The sequence below is a fragment of the Paroedura picta genome, chromosome 8, assembly GCF_049243985.1.
Source record: "Paroedura picta isolate Pp20150507F chromosome 8, Ppicta_v3.0, whole genome shotgun sequence".
Lineage (NCBI taxonomy): Eukaryota > Metazoa > Chordata > Lepidosauria > Squamata > Gekkonidae > Paroedura > Paroedura picta.
In genome coordinates, this window is record NC_135376.1 from 43,395,203 (window position 1) to 43,418,724 (window position 23,522).

The 23,522-nt window shown below is 45.9% G+C and overlaps 1 protein-coding gene across 1 annotated transcript in view; it reads right to left on the reverse strand.

The window, feature by feature from the left end:
* The window catches only part of GOLGA7B (golgin A7 family member B), a 49,518-nt gene extending 26,154 nt beyond the window's left edge, over positions 1-23,364 (reverse strand). The window contains exons 1-3 of the mRNA XM_077349423.1: positions 23,325-23,364; positions 17,494-17,764; positions 12,131-12,489 (exon numbers count right to left, since the gene is read on the reverse strand). Of these exons, the coding sequence (XP_077205538.1) occupies positions 12,131-12,202 (72 nt within the window). The 5' untranslated portion in view covers positions 12,203-12,489; positions 17,494-17,764; positions 23,325-23,364. The remainder of the gene's footprint in view (positions 1-12,130; positions 12,490-17,493; positions 17,765-23,324) is intronic.
* Between the last annotated feature and the right edge of the window lie 158 nt (positions 23,365-23,522).

Consider the following 23,522-nt stretch of genomic DNA (forward strand, 5'->3'; position numbering starts at 1 on the left):
TGCTGGCTGCCATCTCAAACCATGGAGCTGGAATCTATCTTCCCGTATGTACTGGGGGAAGGGAAGAGGGTTTCCCTGGGTTGTTGGGTTAGGCACTGCTGAGTTATTTTGGGACCTGATGCAGCACTGACTCAGTATAATGTTTATGAAGGTTTTTTTCCCCCATGATCCAAGCCAATGTAGAGATCAAAGAGTAACACTTCCAGCATAATCCATCCCAGGTTTTGTAGCAGTCCATGAGATCATGGGTACTTAGGGAAATAGCTGGCAGTTAGTTGGAATATATTGTACTGCAATCTGTGTAATTAAAGTTGTCTGCCTGTTTGGCCTCAAAAAGCCTATTATAATGGCTCCGTCTCTCCTCTCCTCTGGGACACAGCCACACAGGGCTGCTCATGGGAGGGGGTGGATAAAAAAAATGCACTGATGCAAGAAAACGCACAGAGATTAGGAGACCGGGCCCAACACAATTTAGCACGTCCGAACAGGAATATTAATTATATAATCCTTCCTTCACCACAGCAACAAAAACGTGCTGGGCAGCTAATGTCCCTTGCCATCGCTCTCAGACCTCCAGACAAGTGATACTTAACATCCGTCTCATAGGTTATCTATTTCCTACCGCTTTTTGTATAGGAAAAGGATGTAAGCTGCACATCGTTTATTGCATGTGATGACTGTATACATGATCGAGGAAGAAATAATTAAGAAGGGGTTTCCTGTATGTGGACATACAATGCTATGCCTCACATGCACTCAACATGCCTGATGTCCAACGTGCATTTTTCCAGGCAGAAATATTGTCCCAATCTGCAGTAAAGGAAGGTAGTACTTCCTTGATGAAATTCTGCTCCCTTTATGCCCAGTGAATTGGCTTGGACAACACCTGACAGATGGCGATCCTTCCCAGGTGTTCTTGCCGATCTTACTATTGCCAAGGCAGCCCCAGCACAGCCAAAGAAGGGGAGAAATATCACCTGCATGGGCAAGAGACAGGATCCAGAGGAGTCGACAACACTGTCCCTCACCAGGGAGGGAAGGGCTCTTGCACAATGCAAACTACAGCACTGGGCCTACCAGTTGCCAAGTACAGGCTAGGAAGTTCTTGAGGATTTGTGGACAGACTGTGGGAGTGTTTGGAGAGGAAAGACTGCTCAGCAGTGATGTGATGCCATAGAGCAGGGGTAGTCAAACTGCGGCCCTCCAGATGTCCATGGACTACAAATCCCATGAGCCCTTGCCAGCATTCGCTCATGCAAACTGTAGTCCATGGACATCTGAAGGGCCGCAGTTTGACTACCCTGGGAGTAGACCATCCTCACAAGCCGGGATATCCTCGAGGGGAGCTGGTCTATGTTATCTGGACATTGGCTGTCATTCTGGGAGAACTCCAGTCCCACCTGGAGGTTGGCAACTTTGTGGTCTAGTCAAATGATCACCTCTCTGGCTGCATGATAAATCCAAGTGTACCTCTATACGGAGGGTATGCTTTTCAATCAGGACTCCTTCAGCATTCCCCCTGTTCAGAACATGGTTAGCAATTTTCTTGGCACGCAGCCTGGGAATAATTACCATATTCACCATTGTGGAGGCATTCAAAGTACATACACATTATGAAGAACTGAATGACCACCCAAGTTATTCTGCAGCATATGATTACCAGAGCGGGGTCCCTGCCTCTGTATGAATTGACCTCTATTGTGCAGAAAGGAAAAGGAGGCATGGCACAGACATGGCACTAGGAAATGTAGGTGAGCTCCCATGTACAGTTCAGCATACAGCATATTGTACTTTAATTCAGTACTGGCATGCGCACATGCACACGCACACGCCCCCTTCTCTCTTCCACACACACATATGCAGAACTGGGGGAAGTTAGTGACCCCAGCCCTAAAAACCTGACCAGTCAATATCTGCCTTGATTGCGCCAAAAACACTGAATTAGTGCTGGCTCCATATTTTTAAGGTCCCTCAAGACAGACCGTTGCCCTGACATGGATGGCAGCATGATCTTGTGAGATCCCAGACGTTAAATAAGGTCAGCCCTGGTTTGTACTCAGATGGGAGACCCCCAAGAAAGGGCAGAGGTGCTACACAGAGGCAAGCAATGGTAAATCACCTCTGGACATCTCTTGCCCTGAAAGCCCTACAGATTCGCCATAGATCAGCTACAACTTGATGCCCTTCAAGGAGCTTCCACTCCCCATTCTGTACCTGTGCCTTCCACAGCTAGGTGGCAACATAGAGTGGCAAAAAAGAGCATAAAGGCTCCTCCTCCTCCTCCTCACTGCTACTCAGCCACTATCCCAGCCCGAGGAAGAGGAGAGACCAGTGCATATGGCAGAGAGATGACAACAGCAGAAAGAGGCAGGACTGGTCAGTGGTGAGCCCTCCAGCAGGGCCCCACATGCTCCCCACGGTTGCCCCTATTGTGTTATTCCTGCCCGGGAACTTCTCAACGTCACTAACTAGCATATGATGGCTGAGAAGATCTACTCTACAGCCCAGCCATCCTGGGGGTCTCAACCCTGCTGAGCCTGCAGGAACAGTTGTAATTCTGAGAAAGAGGAGTGGGCCCCATCGCAAAATGGCTGCTATGGAGGGCATCCCTCCCCCACACTAGGGTTGCCAACTCTGGGCTGGGAAATAGATTTTGGGGCTGGCAGAGCTCAGGGAGGGGTGGGGGTCTCTGCAGGGTATAGTGCCATGGAGTCCACCCTCGGAGGGTGGACCCTTTTCTCCTGCAGAGCTGGTCCTGGCCTCCTAGAGACTGATTGTAGTAATGGGAGACCTCCAGGTGGCAACCCTGCCCCACATCTCTTTATGAATATGTTTTCAATTAAATGGCATGCAGAGAGAATACAAGATTCTGATTTCTGTAGCAGGCCAGGAAAATGCCCAAATAACAGCCCAATTGCCCAAGCATCAGCTGTGTCTCCTCCTCAGCTCTATGGTGGATGGCCTTAAACATTTCCAAAACTGGGGACTCTAGTACATTGAAGCCAGCAGATTTTATCTGGTCTACTTTTGAAAAGCTATTCTGCACATGGCAGGTGCCAAGAGGGTGGAGCTGGTTTCCCACCTGAAGATGATGGGAACGTAAAGTCTCCACGCTCCTCATCCCTCCTTTCACATCAGAGGGAGGGTCCTTCTCCCCTCACTTCCTTGCTGCTGGCACTAGGACTATAGTTGTGGGAAAGCACTGTTTTGTGTTTTGTATTCTTGTTGTTTTAGCACTCTTAAATCTATCCCCAATGAAAATAAAAGCCGAGCTGCAAGCTCAGGCATTCTTTAACTTCTGCCTGGACTACATAAGCCCCTCTTCTTCACCCCACCAGCACTGCAACCTCCCTTTGCTTTTAGTACAGAGAAGTGGGAAGAAGAAGGTTGGTTTTTATACCCTGCTTTTCACTATCCAAAGGAGTTTCAAAGTGGCTTACTATCGCCTTTCCTTCCTCTCCCCACAATAGGCACCCTGTGAGGTAGGTGTAGCTGGGAGAGCTCCGTGAGAGCAGCCATATCAAGACTGTGACTAGCCCAAGGCCCCTCAACTGGCTGCCCATGGAGGACCGAGGAACCAGACCTGGCTCACCAGATTAGAAGCTGCCACTCTTAACCACTACACCAAGTTACATCAAGAGGGAAGGGTGCAGGACGAAGAAAGAGGGAGGGAGGGATGTGAAAATGAAGGAAAGAGTGGGGAAGGAGTGAGTCAAGATAGCAAAAGAAGGAAATTTGAAAAAGAATAAAGAAAGAGTAAGGAAGGGATTTGGAAGTAAGGCAGCAGCCCCTTCTACCAGAAAAGAAGAATCCTCAGTTCACATGGTAGTGAGACCTTGTTCTGAGGGCCATCACCTAATAAACAGGCTGACCAGACGTCCTGGTATTAAAAGAAGTATGAAAAGACAGACTCTAAAACCCTTGGAAGTATATTAACCTGGCTTATTGTGGAACCTATTGGCCTTCTTCCATACAGAATAATCAAATACCTCATTGGTAGTAGCAGATAAGCAAGACTTCTTGAACTTTGGCACAGAACCATTCACTCTTCCATGCAATAACTGTATATTTAAAAGAACATAGTTAGATACACATAAAGCAAGTGGGGCACTACAAAGACTTTGTTGTTGTTGTTATGTGCGAAGTCGTGTCCGGCCCATCGCGACCCCATGGACAATGATCCTCCAGGCCTTCCTGTCCTCTACCATTCCCCGGAGTCCATTTAAGTTTGCACCTACTGCTTCAGTGACTCCATCCAGCCACCTCATTCTCTGTCGTCTCCTTCTTCTTTTGCCCTCAATCGCTCCCAACATTAGGCTCTTCTCCAGGGAGTCCTTCCTTCTCATGAGGTGCCCAAAGTATTTGAGTTTCATCTTCAGGATCTGGCCTTCTAAAGAGCAGTCAGGGTTGATCTCCTCTAGGACTGACCGGTTTGTTCGCCTTGCAGTCCAAGAGACTCGCAAGAGTCTTCTCCAGCACCAGAGTTCAAAAGCCTCAATTCTTTGACGCTCGGCCTTTCTTATGGTCCAACTTTCACAGCCATACATTGCAACTGGGAAGACCATAGCCTTGACTAAACGCACTTTTGTTGGCAGGGTGATATCTCTGCTTTTTAGGATGCTGTCTAGATTTGCCATAGCTTTCCTCCCCAGGAGCAAGCGTCTTTTAATTTCTTTGCTGCAGTCCCCATCTGCAGTGATCTTGGAGCCCAGGAAAATAAAATCTGTCACTATCTCCATTTCTTCCCCATCTATTTGCCAGGAATTGAGAGGGCCGGATGCCATGATCTTTGTTTTCTTGATGTTGAGTTTCAAGCCAACTTTTGCACTCTCCTCCTTCACCCGCATACAAAGACTTATGGGAGCACATTTTATTCCCCCTCCATTCCCTCTTTCCCTTCTTTGTAAGACCCATATGGCTTCTCCCCGTTCCATGCTTCCAGCTCTCCCCTTTCCTTTTTTCTACCCCCTGGCAGCCTTTTCCAGGGAAACTCTGGCCAAGTTGCCTAGTGCCAGTTGCACTGGTTCCAGCTGCACAGTAAGGAACTTGCAAGGACTGGGGGAGCACCTTCCTATCCTCTCCCAATTCTATTCCCTCATGTCTTCCTGTCAGCCCTCATATCTTCACCTTTCCTTGCTTCCTTCTCTTTTTAACACCCACCCACCAACCTACCGTTTATCTGCCACTTCCTCTTCAGCTGTATTTATTTTCTTCATTTATATTCCCGCTTTCTCCACTAGGGGGACCCAAAGCAGTTTACACCATACTCTTCACATCCATTTTACCTTCACAACAACCCTGTGAGGTAAGTTAGGCTGTAGATGAGTTTTCAGAGCAGATTCAAACCTGAGCCTCCCAGCTCATAGTCTGAAACGAATCACTACCCCACAGTCTTTTTATTGGGGGGAGGGGCTATTAAAGAGCAGCAAACACCCATGCCCAGGGAGTTATGAAAGTCAGGAGATAAGAAGTTGGCAATTTCCAGATGGTGTCTGGAAATCACCTAAGATTACAATGGATATCCAGTGACAGAGCAGTTCACCCAGATAAAATGGTATTACACCCCATTTGATGTCCCTCCCTTTCCTAAACCCTACCTTCCTTGGGCTCCACCTCCTAAATCTCCAAGTATTTCCCAGCCTAGAGCTGACAATCCCATGCCAGTGGTTGCTGGGCCAGTTTGGTGTAGTGGTTAGGTGTGCAGACTTCTAATCTGACAAGCTGGGTTTCATTCTGCACTCCCTCACATGCAGCCAGCTGGGTAACCTTGGCCTCGCCATGGTGCTGATAAAGCTGTTCTGACCAAGCAGTGATATCAGGGCTCTCTCAGCCTCACCTCCCTCTCAGGGTGTCTGTTGTGGGGAGAGGAAAGGGAAGGCGACTGTAAGCCACTTTGAGACTCCTTCGGGTAGAGAAAAGTGGCATATAAGAACCAATTCTTATTCTTATTCTTCTTTTTGCTGCTAGGCTTAGCCCCAATGAGTCCTCCGTCACAGGCCGAAACAGCCCTGGAAAGGGACCAAACCCCTCTCCCCCATGTTTTCCTGACAGAAATTGAGAAATGAAAGTTGGTAGTACTGCTGTGGCTGCTTAGGAATGACCACTGAAGGTGTACATTTCTTCAAGATATATGCACTCCTGTTTTCAATGGGGGAATTAAACCTTCCAGCATATAGTTGTGAAGTCGTGTCCGACCCATCGCAACCCCATGGACAATGATCCTCCAGGCCTTCCTGTCCTCTACCATTCCCCGGAGTCCATTTAAGTTTGCACTGACTGATTCAGTGACTCCGTCCAGCCACCTCATTCTCTGTCATCCCCTTCTTCTTTTGCCCTCAATTACTCCCAGCATTAGGCTCTTCTCCAGGGAGTCCTTCCTTCTCATGAGGTGGCCAAATTTAGCTTAATGTATACTTATCATGTAGCATATTATGTTGACTGTACAATTTCTCCAGCCATAGCACAAATTCCCAAAACCTTGGAGCACTTATAATATATCCCAAAAGACACAAGCAATTCCATAGCAGATTTCATAAAAGAAGTAAGTAGGGACTGGGGACTGTGACCCACATATTCATATAACTTCTGGCTAACCATTGCTATGTTCCCCTGGATTATTTTGGTATAATCAACTATTTAGAAGCAGGCACCATTCAACAGGTTTATGTGCAATGCAAACAGGCATGAATGCTCAGGATGCTTATTTCTCAGTGCATGATTCATAATTCACAAGGAAGTTTTGAAAGCAATTTGCCCTTGAGGAAGAAGCTTATTAATTTGGGCAGTAAGAATTTACCAGGAAGATAATTAAAGGAAGATCACACTTCCGAAAAGGGAACATGGTGTTTGTGTTTTGACTAACAGAACAGGGTGATTTGCATGAGACAAGATTGGGGGAGAAAGCTCACAATGAGATCACATCCCCATGCCTGATGTTGATGTGTTCAGATATAAAAGGATCTTTAGGGTTGCCAACTCTGGGTTGGGAAATACCTGGAGATTTTGGGGGTAAAGCCTAGGAATGGTGGGGTGTGGGGGAGAAGAGGAACATCAGCAGGGTATAGCACCAGCTTACCCTCCAAAGCAGCCATTTCCTCCATGGGGGAGAAGAGGAACATCAGCAGGGTATAGCACCAGCTTACCCTCCAAAGCAGCCATTTCCTCCATGGGAACTGGTCTCTGTCTTCTAGAGAAAAATTGTAACAGCAGGTCACCAGGTACCAACTGGAGGTTGGCTACCCTGTCTATAAGAACCAATAAATATTGCTGCATACGATCATCATAATGTTGACATGTTTCCTTTTGTCATGTTCTGCAATATGATAGCCCTGACTTTTATTTATTTGTTTATATTAGCTTTTATTGACCGTCACTCCCAGGCCCTGCCTGCTCATGGCGGTATACAGTAAAATCCATAAAACGCATAAAATTACAACAGTATTGACAGCACAATTCAGTCTATAACCTCGCTCCACCCCCTCCATGTCTAATGACAACAACGCACCACCACCCTCGGGAGAGGTAGTCCCTGCCCAGATGTCCGGCACGTGGGGCTTCTGCAGGGAGGGACCTGATCTTCCTTGGCCTGGCCTCAATTTAATGCCTGGTGGAAGAGCTCCATCTTGCAAACAGGATACTGTTTGTTAAATATATACAACAAGGACATTTATAGCAGCATCTCATGTGATCCTTTTTATATTATCATTCACCATCAGTGTCCATGCCTTTGCATCTCACTTTGCCATTAAATTCTTTGTGTCTGGAGTTTTCCTGCAGGTGGACAATGAAATTTGCTTCAAATGAGGGCTCCCCTGTAGTAAAGTGGCAAGCGGTAAGTGCCCAGTATCATGGGAGGGGGCGCTGAGTCCCAGAGATGTTGTATTTATTTTATAAGAGTATCATGGTTGCTGAAGAGGTGCCTGGGTACCCCAGCTCTTAATTCAGTGTGCTTCCCCCAAGGAACATTAGCCTCAGTATTTCCACCCACCCCCTACCTTCCTTGTCTGTCACATGCAACTGTCTGCTGATCCCTGTGTGAAACCACAGCCAAGGAGAAGGTGCATGCCTCGCTTGGCTTTCATCGCCATCTGCAGCTGCTGTCCCAGTTCATTAAGCCGGTGCGGCTGGGCTGTCATCAGCTGCCCACTGAAGCCCTCTTCAAAGTAATAGAAAGAAAAAGCTGCTTGGCCAGGAGCCTATCAGCTGCACTCAAAAGAGAGGATGGGGAGGGGCCAGCTCTGATTGGATCATTAGGATGAAGGGAGACACCACCGCTGAGCCAGGTAATAGCAAAAGCTGCCGAAGATATAACTTGACCTTTCCAGAAAGGCACCAGGTGCACATGGAAGTGAAACCTTCAGCGACTTGTTTCTGAGGGTACCTTTGTGCCTGGTTGATACTTTAAGGTACATGACCTTTGCTTTGCAAGATTCTGGAAAGCTAGTTTCATCTCCTTCCTCTCATCCAGGACTACCATGCAGGCATAAGGAGTCTAGACAAAGTATGATTCATGGGAGAAGGGGAAAGCAACCATTACTCCCTGGTCAGGGCTAGAACAAAGAAAAAGGGGAAACAAACTTAACCTGAAATATGCTACAACTACTAACAAAGGTCACACTACATCAAATAAAACAATATCATCAAAATAAATATTTATTACATGGGGTACCCGATAGCAAAGTTAAAAGCACACAGGGCCTGAATATCCACCTAATGGCTTTACAGCAGCTTTTAGTCTGATATTCAGGCTGATGCCCCACACCTCCAGAAACACTGGAAATGGTATATCAGATTATGAAATTAATGAAGATTTTTTGTGTGAATGAAGGTACCATGTGAAGAGATCCATGGCCTATTTGGTAAATTTACACCATACCCCATAATATGTGAGAAAGCAACACCTGGTTAGGATTAATGTATATTTTCTGAATGTATGTCTTTTTGAATGTTTGTATTATTGACCACCAAGGTCATTATTATTGTATTATTGACCACCCTTGAAGCCAAAACGTGTATGGACTTATGATGGTTATTTGACACGTTCATCAACTTTGCATGTGAAAGTATTACATCTTATGTAGAGCTTTTAGTCTGATATTCAGGACCTATGTATTTAACTTTGCTATTGTGTACACTATATAGTAAATATTTATTTTGATATTATTTTATTTGAGCCACCTTGGTGTAGTGGTTAAGAGTGGTGGCTTCTAATCTGGAGAGCCGGGTTTGATTCCCTGCTCCTCCACATGCAGTCAGATGGGAGACCTTGGGCTAGTCATGGTCCTATTTGAGCTGTTCTCGCAGAGCAGTCCTGTCAGAGCTCTCAAAGGGTGTCTGTTGTGGGGAGAGGAAAGAAAGGCAGTTGTGAGCTCTCTCTAGATCTGGAACAAAGAAGCACTATACATTTCATCTACCGAACCCTGTATTTCTAGCTATGGCAATGAATAACATTGAGACAGCCAAACCAGTGAGAGACCCAAATTCACAAGAACCAACATAGCCAAATCCTGCATCGTTGGTCTAAAAAACTAAACTTAATGTGAATTACAAAGACATGAACATGTATTACTGCCCTCCTCAACTATTTACATCCTTTGATCTGTGCACACATAGGTAGAAATTAAAATTCTCATGAATGCACTTTTATTAATCTACAAACATTTTTTAGATATAATACATGCCATTCTGTAGATTACGTTTCATATTTCTTTTGGCAAATTTGCAGCCATTGCTTGTGAAGACAGGCCGGTAGTGACCAAATATTAAGCTTTCAAGTCCCCAGGCTTACTTTGTTTATGGAATATATTCCAAAGCTATTCTGTTATGCTTGGAACCTGCATGGATTGCCAGCCTTGATGACAAACGTAGGAGTGCTGGGACAATTAATAGGCTACTCAAAGTGCACAGAGTGAAGGAGAGGGTGTCCAACAGGATGGCCAAGACCATACCTGCACAGATGGAGCAGGACGTAAAGAGGCCTGTGACCAGCAGCCAGAGGAGCCTTCCCTCCCATATCAGGATATCATTATACTCAGTGAAGTGCTGTCATGCCAAGCAGCCTGCATCTCCACAGCCCCATCCTTCTAATAATAATCTCATGCCACATCTTAGGGGCTCTGACAGCTTGGTCCTATCCTGGGTTCCTGGTACACTGCTGCTTTCAGTAGAAGCAGGAGCAAGGTGACACACATGGGTCAGGGTGGGGATGGATGTCCTAAAGGAAGTCAAGGAGCGCTCTTCCTTGAGAGGGACTGGCTGGCCGAGGGATAATATGCTAGGCATGACAGGGACACATTGAGTGCAAAGCTGCCCTGAGAGGAAAACTGTCTTGCAGAAGGCCTTCTTACACCCTGCTGAGGTGATATGCATAATTTATTATTCAAATGAGTGCTGCCAGAGAAACTGAGAAAATATTGAAGAAGTAAATTAGAGATGTTCACCCAGCTTACAGCAATAGCATTAGCAGCCGGGACACATAATCTGCGATTCAGAGATGCTAATCATCAACATTGTCCCTTACAAAAGTTAACACCAATGGTGGTGCAATCAGGGCTAGCATATGGCCATATATCTATTGAATTTCACCAGCTGAGAATATGTTCTCATCAAACAGGGCTTTGTAACTGCCGATGCGGCTCCTGCCAACATTCCCAACAGGAGTCAACAATCCTGATAGCGTAGCACTAATATTAATGCTATCATCAGAAACTAGTTATGAGTAGGAGGCCTAAGCAAAACTTGACAGAGCTCCAAGAAACACCACACAGACAAAAAAAGGGACAGTGCTGCACAGGCATTCAGAGACTCTAGATGTATTGGAAGAGAAAAACATAGAACAGGTGGGCAGCCAGAGTCACTCTGCCAGGTCAAAATATATTGTGCTTAGAAGTTCATCAAAACATTTTGATATAATAAAGAGGCATTTTATCTGAGTCCGACATGCTTACGTGAAACTGAAATGTCTCTCTATAAAGTCCTTGCTGCCGTCTGCAACTCCCATGCCCCATCATCCTAGCCCTGTGGTGGGACCCATGCCATTCTTCTCTGCCCAGCCTGCCCTGCGTTGCCCCAAGACTTGTGCTGTACACACTGCACTCCCTGCTGGGCCTCCTTGAAACTAATAGAGGGGTGGCTTCTCTGTTGCCAGAAGTACCCAGTGAGCAGTAGGGAAACCCAAGTAAAGCCTCCTGCATCCCCACAGGAAGGTGGTAAGGACATTGGGGTGGGGGCTTAGTTTCAGAAAAATCATTGGACCCATTAAGGTAGTGGTGCTGCTGGAATCAGGCATTAGTCCATCTCATACACCTTCTGGGATTCCCTTCTGCACAAAGAACTCTTCTGTTCATATTCCATCCTCTGCCTGTCAGCCAGCCAGCTTGGAGAAACAGGGAGCGCATTATATATGCAACTGGGGCAGGGAAAGCGCTTGTGCGGCTGGTAACCCAAAGGTGCAGGAAAAACCCCCACTGTCCAAAGCCCTCAGCAGCAGTCCTCCTCAGCATAATTCAGGGGGCCCTCAGCCCTGGTGGGGAGCAGGAGAGGGGTGGGGCAACCATCTCTGCAGTCCATCTGCTAACCAGGATTCATTAGGAGGAGAAGCAGGAGTTGCAGGGCGGCTTGCAGATGCTTTTCACTCTCCTCATGGCCAGGCTGAGCTTCAGCCAAGGACACATTCCAGAGCTTCAGGGACAAGAGAACATGTGTGTGTCACAGAGGCGAGCCGAGCTGGAGAGCCAAAGGAAGTGTGAGGCCACCGGTGTGAGTGTGTGCACAAGTCAAGAGGCTCTGTAAGGAGTGTCTAGCCAGGACCAGCTCTGCCACTGATTCAGGCCAGGAGAGACCAGTCAGTCTTGCCATTCTGCAATCCTCCCTGATAGACCTAACCACAATGATTCATGCATAATGCCTCTGCTCTACCCAACCCCGGTCAGTTGGCTGCTCCTCTCTTATACATAGTTCCCCTGCCTGCCAAAAGGATTCCATCTCAGTCCCCCTGAGCTCACTCTTCCCCCTGCAGTCTCATAGCATTAGTCCCTGGCCTTCCCAAAGTGAACGACACAGTAGCCAGTGGGGCTGTAGCAAGCTAGGACAGCAACACTGCTAAGAAGAGGACAGAGAGCTGTTGTGGTACCTGTGCTGCAAGAGCCGGCTCACTCTCAGCTGGAGGGCTCTCAGCATTTCCAGTTGAGCTTCCGGCCCCCATTGGCCTACAGCAAGCAAGGTTCCTCTTCCTGCCTCCCGTCCTGCCCTGCTGAGTTGGTGGGCTGACCCCAGCACGTCACTACGACACACTGACAGGCACAGGTGCTCAGCTAGACAAGCTCACTAAGCTGTCCTGTCAATCATTCATCCTCCAAGCCCATTCACTGTGAAGTGCCAGTCCCAAAATGTAAGACAGTACTTGGGGCTGAAAGAGAAGCATAGACACCCACGGCATCTGGTTCAGATTGGAGTCTCCACACCCACTCCTTGAAGTTGTAGTACATTTGCCTGGCAGAGAAGGAAAGAAGGAATGAGAAACTGAATTACAAACCAGACCAGGGAACACATGAAGCTGCTTTTGACTAAGGCATATCAGTCTATTCAAATCATTTTTGTCTACTCTTATTGGTAGCATCCATCCAGGATCTAAGTCAGAGCTCTTTTGTAACACATACTACCCGATCCTTTTAACTGCAGAGGTCAGGGATTGAACCTGCGACCTTCTACATGCAAATCTGATGCTCTGCCACTGAGCCGAAGTCCTGCTGAATCAAAAGCTGATGACAGTTCCTAGACTTTTCTTGGAAGGGAGTTTAGGATGACGCCCGAGTGAGGAAAGGGTTCAGGAGGGATTGTGCAATGGACACCCATTGGATCTGGCCATGTTCACTCATGAAACATCCTTATTAGATTACTGAAAAGCACCCCCCATGAAGCAGGCTGCAAAAGGTGTTTGGAAAATATGGCTGTTCCAGAATACAGACACAAGAATGTATGCAGGGCAGCACCATTTCAAGCAGTGGTATCAATCTACAAAGCTCAGAATAGCCTAGAGCAAGGATGCCAAGAATCATATAAATTGCCTAGACCATGATCAGAACCCATCATGGGACTCTGCTCCATTTCTTCCTGCCATCTGGTGCAATGGGTGATTATATGAATAGCCTTCTCAGGGTTAGCTCAGCTCCCCCAAACCATAAAGTGGCAAGTTAAGACTGCAAATGTTGCAGGCCTCTTGGAGAGTCAACAATAATTTGATATCTTTAGGTCATTTGTTTTATTGCTCTTAACTAGATTTAAAGCCCATTGTATTGCCAAATAAATTGGGCGCTAGCATGCACTCTGACTTCCCACGGGCCCGGGCAGCCCTCCCGCCATTCCCCCCTCCACGGGCTCTGGCCTCCCCCTGGTTGAAGACTGACCTGGGCAGCCCCGTCCCCAGCGAGTCTAGATGGGCCAAGGGGCCAATCGGGAGCCCTTGGCCCCGGACTGACAGTCGGAGGGGCCAATCGGGATACAAGAATGACAGATCAAACTTCCTAAGTCAAGAGGTGCTGTGGTATTTAGGAAGAAGCGCCCGTGAGATGCAAGGTAGATAGTAAGAGGGAGAAAGCCTGAGATGCGGTCTAGGAAAGGGTGTCCCATCTGGGTGAGCAACAGCCAGAGGCAAGCAGCAGGATCCAGCCAGCCTAATGTTTCTTCCTTCCCAAAGGTCACAGTGACTAATCCCCCCCCCCCCGGCATGCCACCATGCCAAGAGATGAGAGGGCACAGTAATGAAGGAGTCCTGACAGACAGGGGAAAGAGGCCAGCTGGCTGTGAGCCATCCTACACAGGACTTTCATAATCCCCCAATCAAAAAGGTGGCCTTGTAAAGGTTTTTAGATCACCTTTGCCAGTTTTTTATGCTTTTGCCTGGGGATCTGGGGAAGTGGGAAGTCCGGGTGTAGGAGCAGGAAACCAGCTAGGGGTGAAATTCAAGGCATTCTGAGATCATAAAGTTAAATCTCAGGAACTAAAACCGAAGAGGTTTCTCAGGCCCTGAATCAACTGATAATCTGGTGTGCCTCTTCAGAACAGCTGAAAGGCATCCCATGAGAAAAGCTAGGCTTGAGTCCAGTCACACCTTAGAAACACATGAGATTTTTTGGGTTCTCGCAGGTGCAACTGGACTGGAATCTAGCTGTTCTACTGCAGACCAATGTAGCTATTCTCTGAAACTACCTTAAGAGGAAAAGGATTCAGGTATGCATCTGATCCCTCTCTCTGCTGCTTCGGAAGCTTGACAAAACTCATGACTGGACCTGCATTCCCACTTTGGCCTAAGTGACTGAAACTACAACAAAAGTAGATTTGGGTCTTTGCAAGGTAAGGTTGTCAACTCTGAGTTGGTAAAAACCTGGAGACCTGGGGGTACAGTCTACTGAAGACAAGGTTTGGGGAAGGGATATAATGCCATACAGACCACTTTCTATGCAGCCACTTTCTCCAAGGGAACTGATCTCTGTTGCCTGGAGATGAGCTATAATTCCAGGGGATCCCCACATCCCACCAGGAGGCTGTCATCCCTATTGCAAAGGGATCTCCGCCATGAACATCAAGATGTTGTATGAGGGGAGAAGACTATAATGTACAACGCACAGAGAACTAACGAGAGATTTGTGACAGTGCAGAGATAAACTAAAAAACTGTGCCTAATTTAGCTATTTCTTACAAGAAAACTTCAACTTAAAACAGAGCAGAAACATTAGAAGCAGATGAAATAACCTGCATTTGTACCTTCTAGATACATTTTATCTCACTGCACACATTTTTATCTTCGCTGTGGATTATTTTCTCGGTGGACTATCAATTGCTTGCTCTCCGTCCCCCTCCCCTTTGCCTGGTGAAGGGTGCTTATTTGAAGGGATCAAAGCTCCAGCTCTGGTGTGATACAGCAAGAAAAGAGCAGTTTGGCAGATTCAATAAACAGATGGCTAATATTTACCAGAGTATGATCTCTGATAATTTCCATCTTATAAAAATAATGATTCTGGAATTTGAACTGTTTTTTTCCCTCTCCAGATGAAGGAATCATAATATTGAAAAACAAAAATACAGCTGCTGAACAAGCCCCCCTCCTCTTTCACTTATTTCACTTCTTTCACTTTTTTATTTCTTGGCTTTCTATAAGTAAAGTGCAACAGATTAATATAGAAGTTTAAGACCCAAAAATCAGAGAGAGACAGACAGACAGACACAGACAGAATTATCAATAATAATACAAAATATTTTTCCTGTTCTTGTTTTCATTTTCCTTTTTTCCTCTCATCTCCCTCCCCTTTTTCTCTCCCTAATTCCCTTTTTTTTTTAAATTTTCTCCCTCTCCTTTCCTTGTTAAATCTAAACCTTAATAGTAGACATAAAATATTTGTTGGTAATATAATGCTGATTATGAAATGATTAGGAAATAAGCTATAATTTTCATTTCTTTTCATCTTTCAAATGTTTATTATAGGTGACAGCTTTTTATATAAAGATTTAAGGCATCTCTCACTATTATAATGGTTATTCATTCTAGTTTGATTACAATTTTAACATTTTATATTATTAAAATGTGCATAGAAAAGGATATCAAGATAGCATATGGAAAATTTGTATAATATTTTTTTAGAAACTGGAGAGCAAAAAGAATAATGGCAAACAAAACACATTGAAAAAAATAAAAATAGAAGAAACTGATGAAGACCAACTATCACCCCAAGAACTGGGCAGAAAGATAACATGAACAGAGGTGTGCATTCAGCATAAACTGAGCTGGGAAAATATCTTACTAAGAGTCTGATCAACTACCAGTATAGCTACGCCCAAATAAAATCTGAACATTCTGGCTTTTATTAGGGTTTTTCAGCTACACCAAAGATCAGTTGGGACGGTGTGAGCTGAGAATTTCATGCTGCCTCAGCTGGGGCTGCCTCCTCTTGCTGTTCACTTTAAACCAAGTGGCCAGAAGAGCCAGCCCAGGATCAACTGGAGAAGTGGGAGCTGAGAGCTCTGCAGCACCTCAGCTGAGGCTGGGACTAGTTTCCCTTGCAGCTTGGTTTAGACTGGGCTGCAAAAGGAGCAAGGCAGCTAACCCAGCATTGGCTTGGGGTGGGGGAGCTGCCAGCTGTGTGCCACCTCAGCTGGGACTGGTTCCTCTGGTATCTAAGTTTAAACCAAGCTGCAAGAAGAGCGAACCCAGGATCATCTGGTGCAGTGGGAACAGAGAGCTTCCAGCCAGTGTGGCAGGGAGAGACCTTCCTGCTGCACACAGATCCTGGGGCCAGCTTCTCCTGTGGTGTAATTTAAACTGTGCCACAAGACAAGCCCTCCCAGCTAGATCTGCATGCAGCTGGGAAAACCTCCCTGCTGCATGCAGTTCCTGGGGTTAGCCTTTTGTACCACCGCAGGAGGTGGCTTTTTTTTTTGTCAGAATATTTTTCTTTGATCTATTGTATCTGAAAAAATCAGAATTCCTGAAAAATCCTGGATCTGAATACTATACCCATATGCAGATTTTTCAGAAATGCCCCCAAAAAGTTCAGGTCCAACAAACCTGAACCAAAAAAAGCCTTTTTCTTTTTTGCCTACCCCAGTTGCAAATACTACGGAATCAATGCAACAGTTTGAGGAAGAAAACCAGAAGCACATTCAGAGCATCCAGAAAAAACATCAAATAATCTAAAGAAAGAATTCAAAAGAAAATCCAAGAAGCACATCAAGAATTATCAACTGGACTTATTCAAGGTGTGAGTTTTCGAGTGCAAGCACTCTTAGTCAGACTGACTCGAAAGCTCACGCCTTGAATAAATCTTTATTGGTCTTAAAGTTGCTACTGGACTCTGATTTGATTGAGCTACTTCAGACCAACACGGTTACTCATTTGAATCTACCAATGGGACTGTCAGAGATTAATGCAAAACTACAAGACTAAACACAAGAAGTTTTGAGTATTAAAAAGAAGCAAAAAGAAATTGTTACTTATTTTAAAAAACAAGATTCCTGAATTGAGAAAAAAGAACAAGAAACAAAATCTTGGAAACCCAATACAGATCTATTAATCTGCATTTTAGAAGCATACCATAAGATTTGGGGAGGTTAAACTTGGAAGAAAGATTTCAGGAATTGCTCCAAGATTATTTGAATATACAAAGAGAGTTTCCCCACATTGACCAGTTATTTAGAGTGAATTCAAGATCTGTACTCAAGAATAAGATACCTTGAGATATACTGCTTTGCTTCACTAATAGAAAAACAAAAGACAAAATATTTAGAAAGCAAAGAGAATCCCCATGTAAAGTAGCAGGAAGAAAGTATAGATCTTTCAAGATGTTCTGACAAATATAATAAGGAAAAGAGGGAAAATGACTTTTTGAGACAGATTTTACAAGAGAAAGAAATAAAATAACACTGGAAAATACCACTTGTAATCATCACTATCATCACTAAACATTATAAAGTTGAAGTTACATGCAGACAACACACTCCTACCTGATTGGCCCTCCCTGGGAGAGTGCTGCCAATAGGAAGAGAGCACTGTTCCAATGACGTCCAATCATGGGGCTTATGTGATCTCTTCTTCCTTTTCTCAAAGCTTGCCACACGGAAGAGGTGCTGGCCTCTCTGAAAGGTCCTGCTGCTCCATCCTGAGCCTCTTCCTACCCTCCATCTCCCCCAGGCAAGGGAGGGAAGCCAGCTGCTTCCTTTGCGTCCTGTGTTGGTCTCAAGTTTGAGCTCTCTGCTGGAAGGAAGCACAGACAAGCTGCCAGGGAGGCAGAGAGAATCAGTATTTCAAAAACAGAATGCCAAGGGACAGAGAGAATGCGATGAATGTCTTAACTCAGTCTACTGAGTCAGGGGTTCCTGCAGGCAGTCCAAAGGCATCAGCAGAAGGAGCAGGTCACAGGTTATGTCCACAACCCAGGCATCTCAGACTCAACATAAGCTTTCAGCAGCCTCTCAGTCCTCACTCTGTGATGACTCACAGCCTTCTGCAGTCAGCAACTGTCTTGCTAACATGGTGTGTTGCCTTTTAAACTGGAGTTCTCTTCCAGCATATAGCTGGCATTGCTTAATTGGCTTATTTGAGCCAGGTGGGCTGACAAGGCAGGGAGCTGCAGCTGGAGGCTGGGCAGAGGAAGGAGAAGCTCCTGCAACAACTTTGGAATCTAAGCCCTGGTTTGTCTGTAGCTCCATTCCTTCCTGATGATCAGGGCTTTCTGCCTGTTGAACATCTGGCTAGGCTAAGCTCTCATCCAGCTGAAGCTTTGGTGAAACTGGATGCTCCTGGCAAGGCTTTTCCTCTGAGGAGTCCTCCCTAACAGGATCTGGGCTCACAACACCTCCCCATCTGGCCATCAGAGTTCTCTTTGCTTTCTACCACCCTCCCTCTCCTCAGATGTGGGAAAATGGGAAGGAGGCAGCCCCCCCAGACTTAACTGTCCAGCCTGTCCTTTAGGAGATGTGAGTAGGTGGGAAGGAGGCAGCCCTGATGGCCTTCCCTACCTGGCCTGGTCCACCCTTTGGGAGATGTGGGAGAGCTGGAAGGAAGCATCCTAACTGCCATGGCCTTCCCCAAGCAGCCTAGTCTTTGGGAGATGTGGGGGGGGAAGGCAGCCCCCCCCATGGCCTTTCCTGACTGTCCCAACCTTTGGGAGATGTGGGGGTAGGTTGGAAGGAGGCAGCCCATCTGCTATGGTCTTCCCAGAGCAGCCTCACCTTTGAGAGATGTGGGAGTGGGTCAGAATAGAGGCAGCACCCCCGTGGCCTTCTCCACCCAGCCTAGCCTTTGGGAGATGTGGAGGATGGGGTGAGAAGGAAAAAACCCCTTTGCAGCCAATGTAAAATGTGGGTGGTGTAGGAAGGTGGCAGCCTACCTACCCCCTGTAGCTTTCCTGGCCTGCCCTTTGGAAGATGTGGGAGGGAGTTGGTAGCCCACCTGTCCACGGCCTGCCCCATCTGTCCTTTGGAAGATCTGAGGTTTGATGGCACGGTGGAGACAGTGGTGATCTGTGTAGACACTGTTGTATGGGGGTGAGGTTAGGAGGGCCAGTGTCCCTCCAAAGCAGCTGTTTTCTCCAGGAGAACTGATGCCTCCTTCCCTCCTCCTTCCCCCCTTTCTTTTTGTTCTTTCTCTCTTTCAACCTGTCTTTCTCTCTTTCATCTTCCTGAAGCTTTCCAGACTCCCACCTGGAAGTTGGCAACCCAGCTGGCTGCATACGGAGGAGGAGTCAGGAATCAAACCCAGCTCTTGGGATTAGAGTTTGCTACTCTTTAACCACAGTACCATTCTGGATCTCAAGATCAAGCAGGGAGTTGGGGGGGGGGCAGAACCCTGGAAGATCTCTGTGCAGGTGTATGTGCTAGCACCCATTGTATTCCTGGGTGCAACAGGCTCTGCCTCTAGTCAGTAAATATTAATGGACTGAACTCTGCTTCAAAACATTCAAAAATTTCAACAAACTTAAAAAGCAAAACACTGATATTTTATGTCTACAAGAAATCCACATAAAGAAGCATGAACATATTTTAAAATAATAAAAAATCAGGTAAACTATCTCTTGCTTCAGTCCTAAACAAAATGTGCAGCTATATAAACAACTCACAGAATTAATAGAAGAATTAAGAGATCCAGAAGGAAAATGTTTAATTTTTAAAATGAGTCTTCTGGAAGGCAAGGCGTGTGAGCTAGCAACAATATATGTTGTAAACAATGTCAAAGTTAATTTTTTTAGAATTTTTTTCTAACCATGCTAGACGTTCAAGATGAAGATATAATGATTTTGGAGATATGGGCCGAGTTTTAGATTCAAAGGATAGATCTAGAAATCCTAAATATGGGAAATTACTCCAAAAATGTATTCCATTTTTTTTAAATGTTGAAATTGCCTGGAGAATCAAACATCTAATAAATAAATGCCTGGAGGCAGAGCTCCATCTTGAAGCCCCTGCAGAGCTGTGATACCTCCATCAGTGCCCTCAGTTCTTCTGGGAGCTTGTTCTACCAGGTTGGGGCCAGGCTTGAAAAGGTCCCAGTTGTACCCCGAGGCCAGTTGTACCTCCCAGGGGACAGGGACAACCAACAGATTTAAACCTGCTGAGCAGAGAGTCCTGTGGGGGGCATAAGGAGACAAGCTTCCCTCAGATATGTGGAGCCCAGGCCGCAGATGACCTTAAAGGTAAGAGCTAAAACCTTGAACCTGATCCGGAAGCTAACCAGTAACCAAATGGATCTGCCTCAGCACGGGGTTCTACAGGATGACCTCGTAAGGACCCTAGCAGCCACATTTTCAACCAATTGCAAGATGTTAAAAAGCATGGGAGAGAGTATCACTCCCTGTGGCACCCCAAAGGGGAGTGCAAAGGCGCATGACAACTCCTCCCGCACAGCCACCCTCTGTGTCCGGTTCTGGAGGAAGGAGTCAAGCCTGTCCCCCTCATTCCCAGCCGTCAAGGCAGTGTGCTAGCAACTCATGGTCAACCACATCAAATGCAGCCGACAGATCTAAAAGCACGAGAGCCAAACTGCCCTGATCCAGCTGGATTGTAAAACATGTAACTGGTTTTCTTTTGAATGTGGGTATATTGAAAGCTATAGTCAATGTCTAGAAATGACAAGATATGTAAAATGGAATATGTGGCTTTGTAAAAAGGGATTAATAGTAGAGTCCATCAGTTGTGAATTTGGGGTGTTTGAGGTGGGGACTGTTGTCTTTTATGAAGAATGCCTTGAAAATGCTAATGAAGGGAATGCTGCAGAAGGGGTTCCCCCCCCTATAATCCTTCTTTTTTCTTTTATATCACTTTTGTGCCATTGTCTTTTTTAAAAAAAATAGACTTCAGAAGGGGACATTCTCTTCCTCTCAGATCTGGGGACACCCCACACTTGTAGAGGGCATTCTGCAGGAGGAAGAAGTATAAAAGAAAGCTTTCACCTTAGAACTCCATATTCTAATGTGCGGCCTTGAACCATTGTCATACTTCCCATCCTGCAATTATCACCAACTATCCTGTTTCCCCAGGGCATCCCCTTCATAAGTGGAGAACAAGTTATAACCCCGGAGGCACTGAATTAGTGTTTACTCAGCAAGAAGAACCATAGACCTAATTCCACGGGGCTGCCTCATTTTGCTATCCAGGGGCTCATATCACAGATTCCCTCAGGGGAAGGAAGATGGGAAGCAGCTTCCTTCCTGCCAGAGAAAGGTACTCTTCGTCCAAGTACCTGAATCCCTGGACAGGATCTTCTCAGGCAATCATGAACCTGAAGAGAACATGAAGGATGCGTGTTTGGAGGAGGCAGCAGGGAAAGGCAGAAGAGGGAGAGCAAAGAGCAGTTGAGGGCACCCCTTCATCCCAACCCCCGGCTGCTGCATTCGGGGACAGCAGTCTGGCAGGAAGCTGTTCCTCAGAGAAGCAGCCAGATTTGGCCATGATGTTCACAGCCAGTTACACTAATTGGTCTTTTGGCTGGCTGAGCCGCAGGCACATGTAATGCGCTTGCTTTTGTTCTCTGAGGAGACAGTAATTGCAGCGACCCTAGGCCTGCCTGCGTTTTGATGGACAGGAAACATATCAGCTCTAATGAGGCTGGGGGGGAGTACTTCAGGCAGACCACCCTATAAAGGAGAGAGAAGGAACTAGAACGCTCATCTAATATTAAGGACAGCGCTCTTAACTTAGCAGTGGGAGAGAGGGCGGCAAGTAGGTAACCCACCTGTTGAATTTCTGCCTGTTATAGCACAGGGATCCTGCTAGAAATAAAATGATAACAGCCCTAGTAGCAATGACAGGCTATATACAAGGGCCTACCAAAAAAACCCAGTATCTAGCTCCTTTCCAAGGAGTCCCTGCTTTCCCCCAAAAATAAAGCGGGTACAACATGCTAAGGCAAGAAAAGACTTCAAGATTGCCCCACATCTCAACAGGAGCAATCTGACCCAATCCTACCCTTCAAAGTATTTGTATCAAAAATGTTTAGATGCCAGGTAATGGGATCTCCCACTTGTGCTGATATTTAGAAACTTGTTTAGAACTAAATATTTTCACCTCCTGCAAAAACTCATCTCCTCAGTCCCAGGCTCAGTGCCCTTCAAATTATCATCCAATTCAAAGTAGCCTCTGATTTATTTGCAAACAGTTATCATGCTATTAATCTTCCCTCCCCTTTTTCTTTAACTCCCTGGCCTGGTTCTTTTACGTTACCTCATAGGTCTTAAATTCCAGTCCAGTCATCTTCCTCCTCACTGACTCTCCTCTGAACTTTCTCCAAATTGTCAGTGCCCTTATTACTTAGGAGGAGGACCAAACTGGCCATTTCCTTAGCTTCGAGTCTGTGGGGCACCAGATGTCTTTTAACACAGTTCTGTTAAGCAGCCATAGATATATTTTGTCTCTTTGTAGCCATATTTCTGGATGCCTGAATGTAGAAAGTGATAAAACTGGAATCCATGCCCAAGAATGTAACCCGAGCATTAGCCAATCTCCACCCAGTTTCACAGTTTTGCATTGAGGAACCCTTCTACAAAGCTTAGAGTTACCATGACTGAGAAGCAATTTACATTGGCCATCAAATTTGTGCTAAATAAACTGATGCAGAATCTACCACTTAGGAATAAATAGATTTGTATGATTCTTTCTTGACACCCCACTTTTATTGTGCAATCCTAAGCATATTTGGACTGTTATAAGCCAATAGATTTAGAAGGGTGTGACTGTGCTTAGGATCGCACTGCTGATTTTCTTAGTGATATAGTAAATGTGGATGAGCTTGTGAGCAAACCTATCAGCCAAACTCTGTCCAGATTGCTGATTTGTTTTTGTAAGAGAGGGGGGGGGGGAAATTGCTTCCAGGACAGACTGGGTACTCTGTCACTATCTATACAGACTTACGGCAAAGGCCATGGGAAGTCAAAATTGTGAGCTTGGCCAACAACGATGGAATCACAATAGAGATTTAGCATGTACAGGGATCTCATGTATCCTCCAGCTGCTAGGTGAGCCTCTTGTTACAATAACTATCCAAGGCCAACACCCTGATTTTAGGAGAGGTAGCAGGAGCATAACAACATTCAGCCAACAGCATGGTTGATTCGGTCCCCATGTGGTTAATGCCATCATTTGGCCAATGGCCATGTTATTCCACCTCAGAAAAAGAACATAGTTTGGGTTATCTTTGCTAAGATTTTGAGGCTATGGAAAAATACAAGAGCTGGGTGTCCCCTCACTAGCAGATTGTGATGTAAATTCTTGGCAAGGTGATCTAGCAATAGGTAAGACTCCCCTCCCCCCAACACAAACACATTGTTGATAGGCAGAATTACCTCAATTCTCCCTTTCCAAGCAGTACCCCAAGGCCCCTCTCCTCATTTTCAGGCAGGCGTCATCCTGTCTCGTAAGAACATCTCTGAGCAACAAAGCAAACAAAAAGACCCCACAGGGAAATCAATTTGCCCCTCCCAGGCAATGTCTGGGTTGTGCGAGCTATCCCTTCCCACAGCAAAGATTAACCCCTGCTGTTC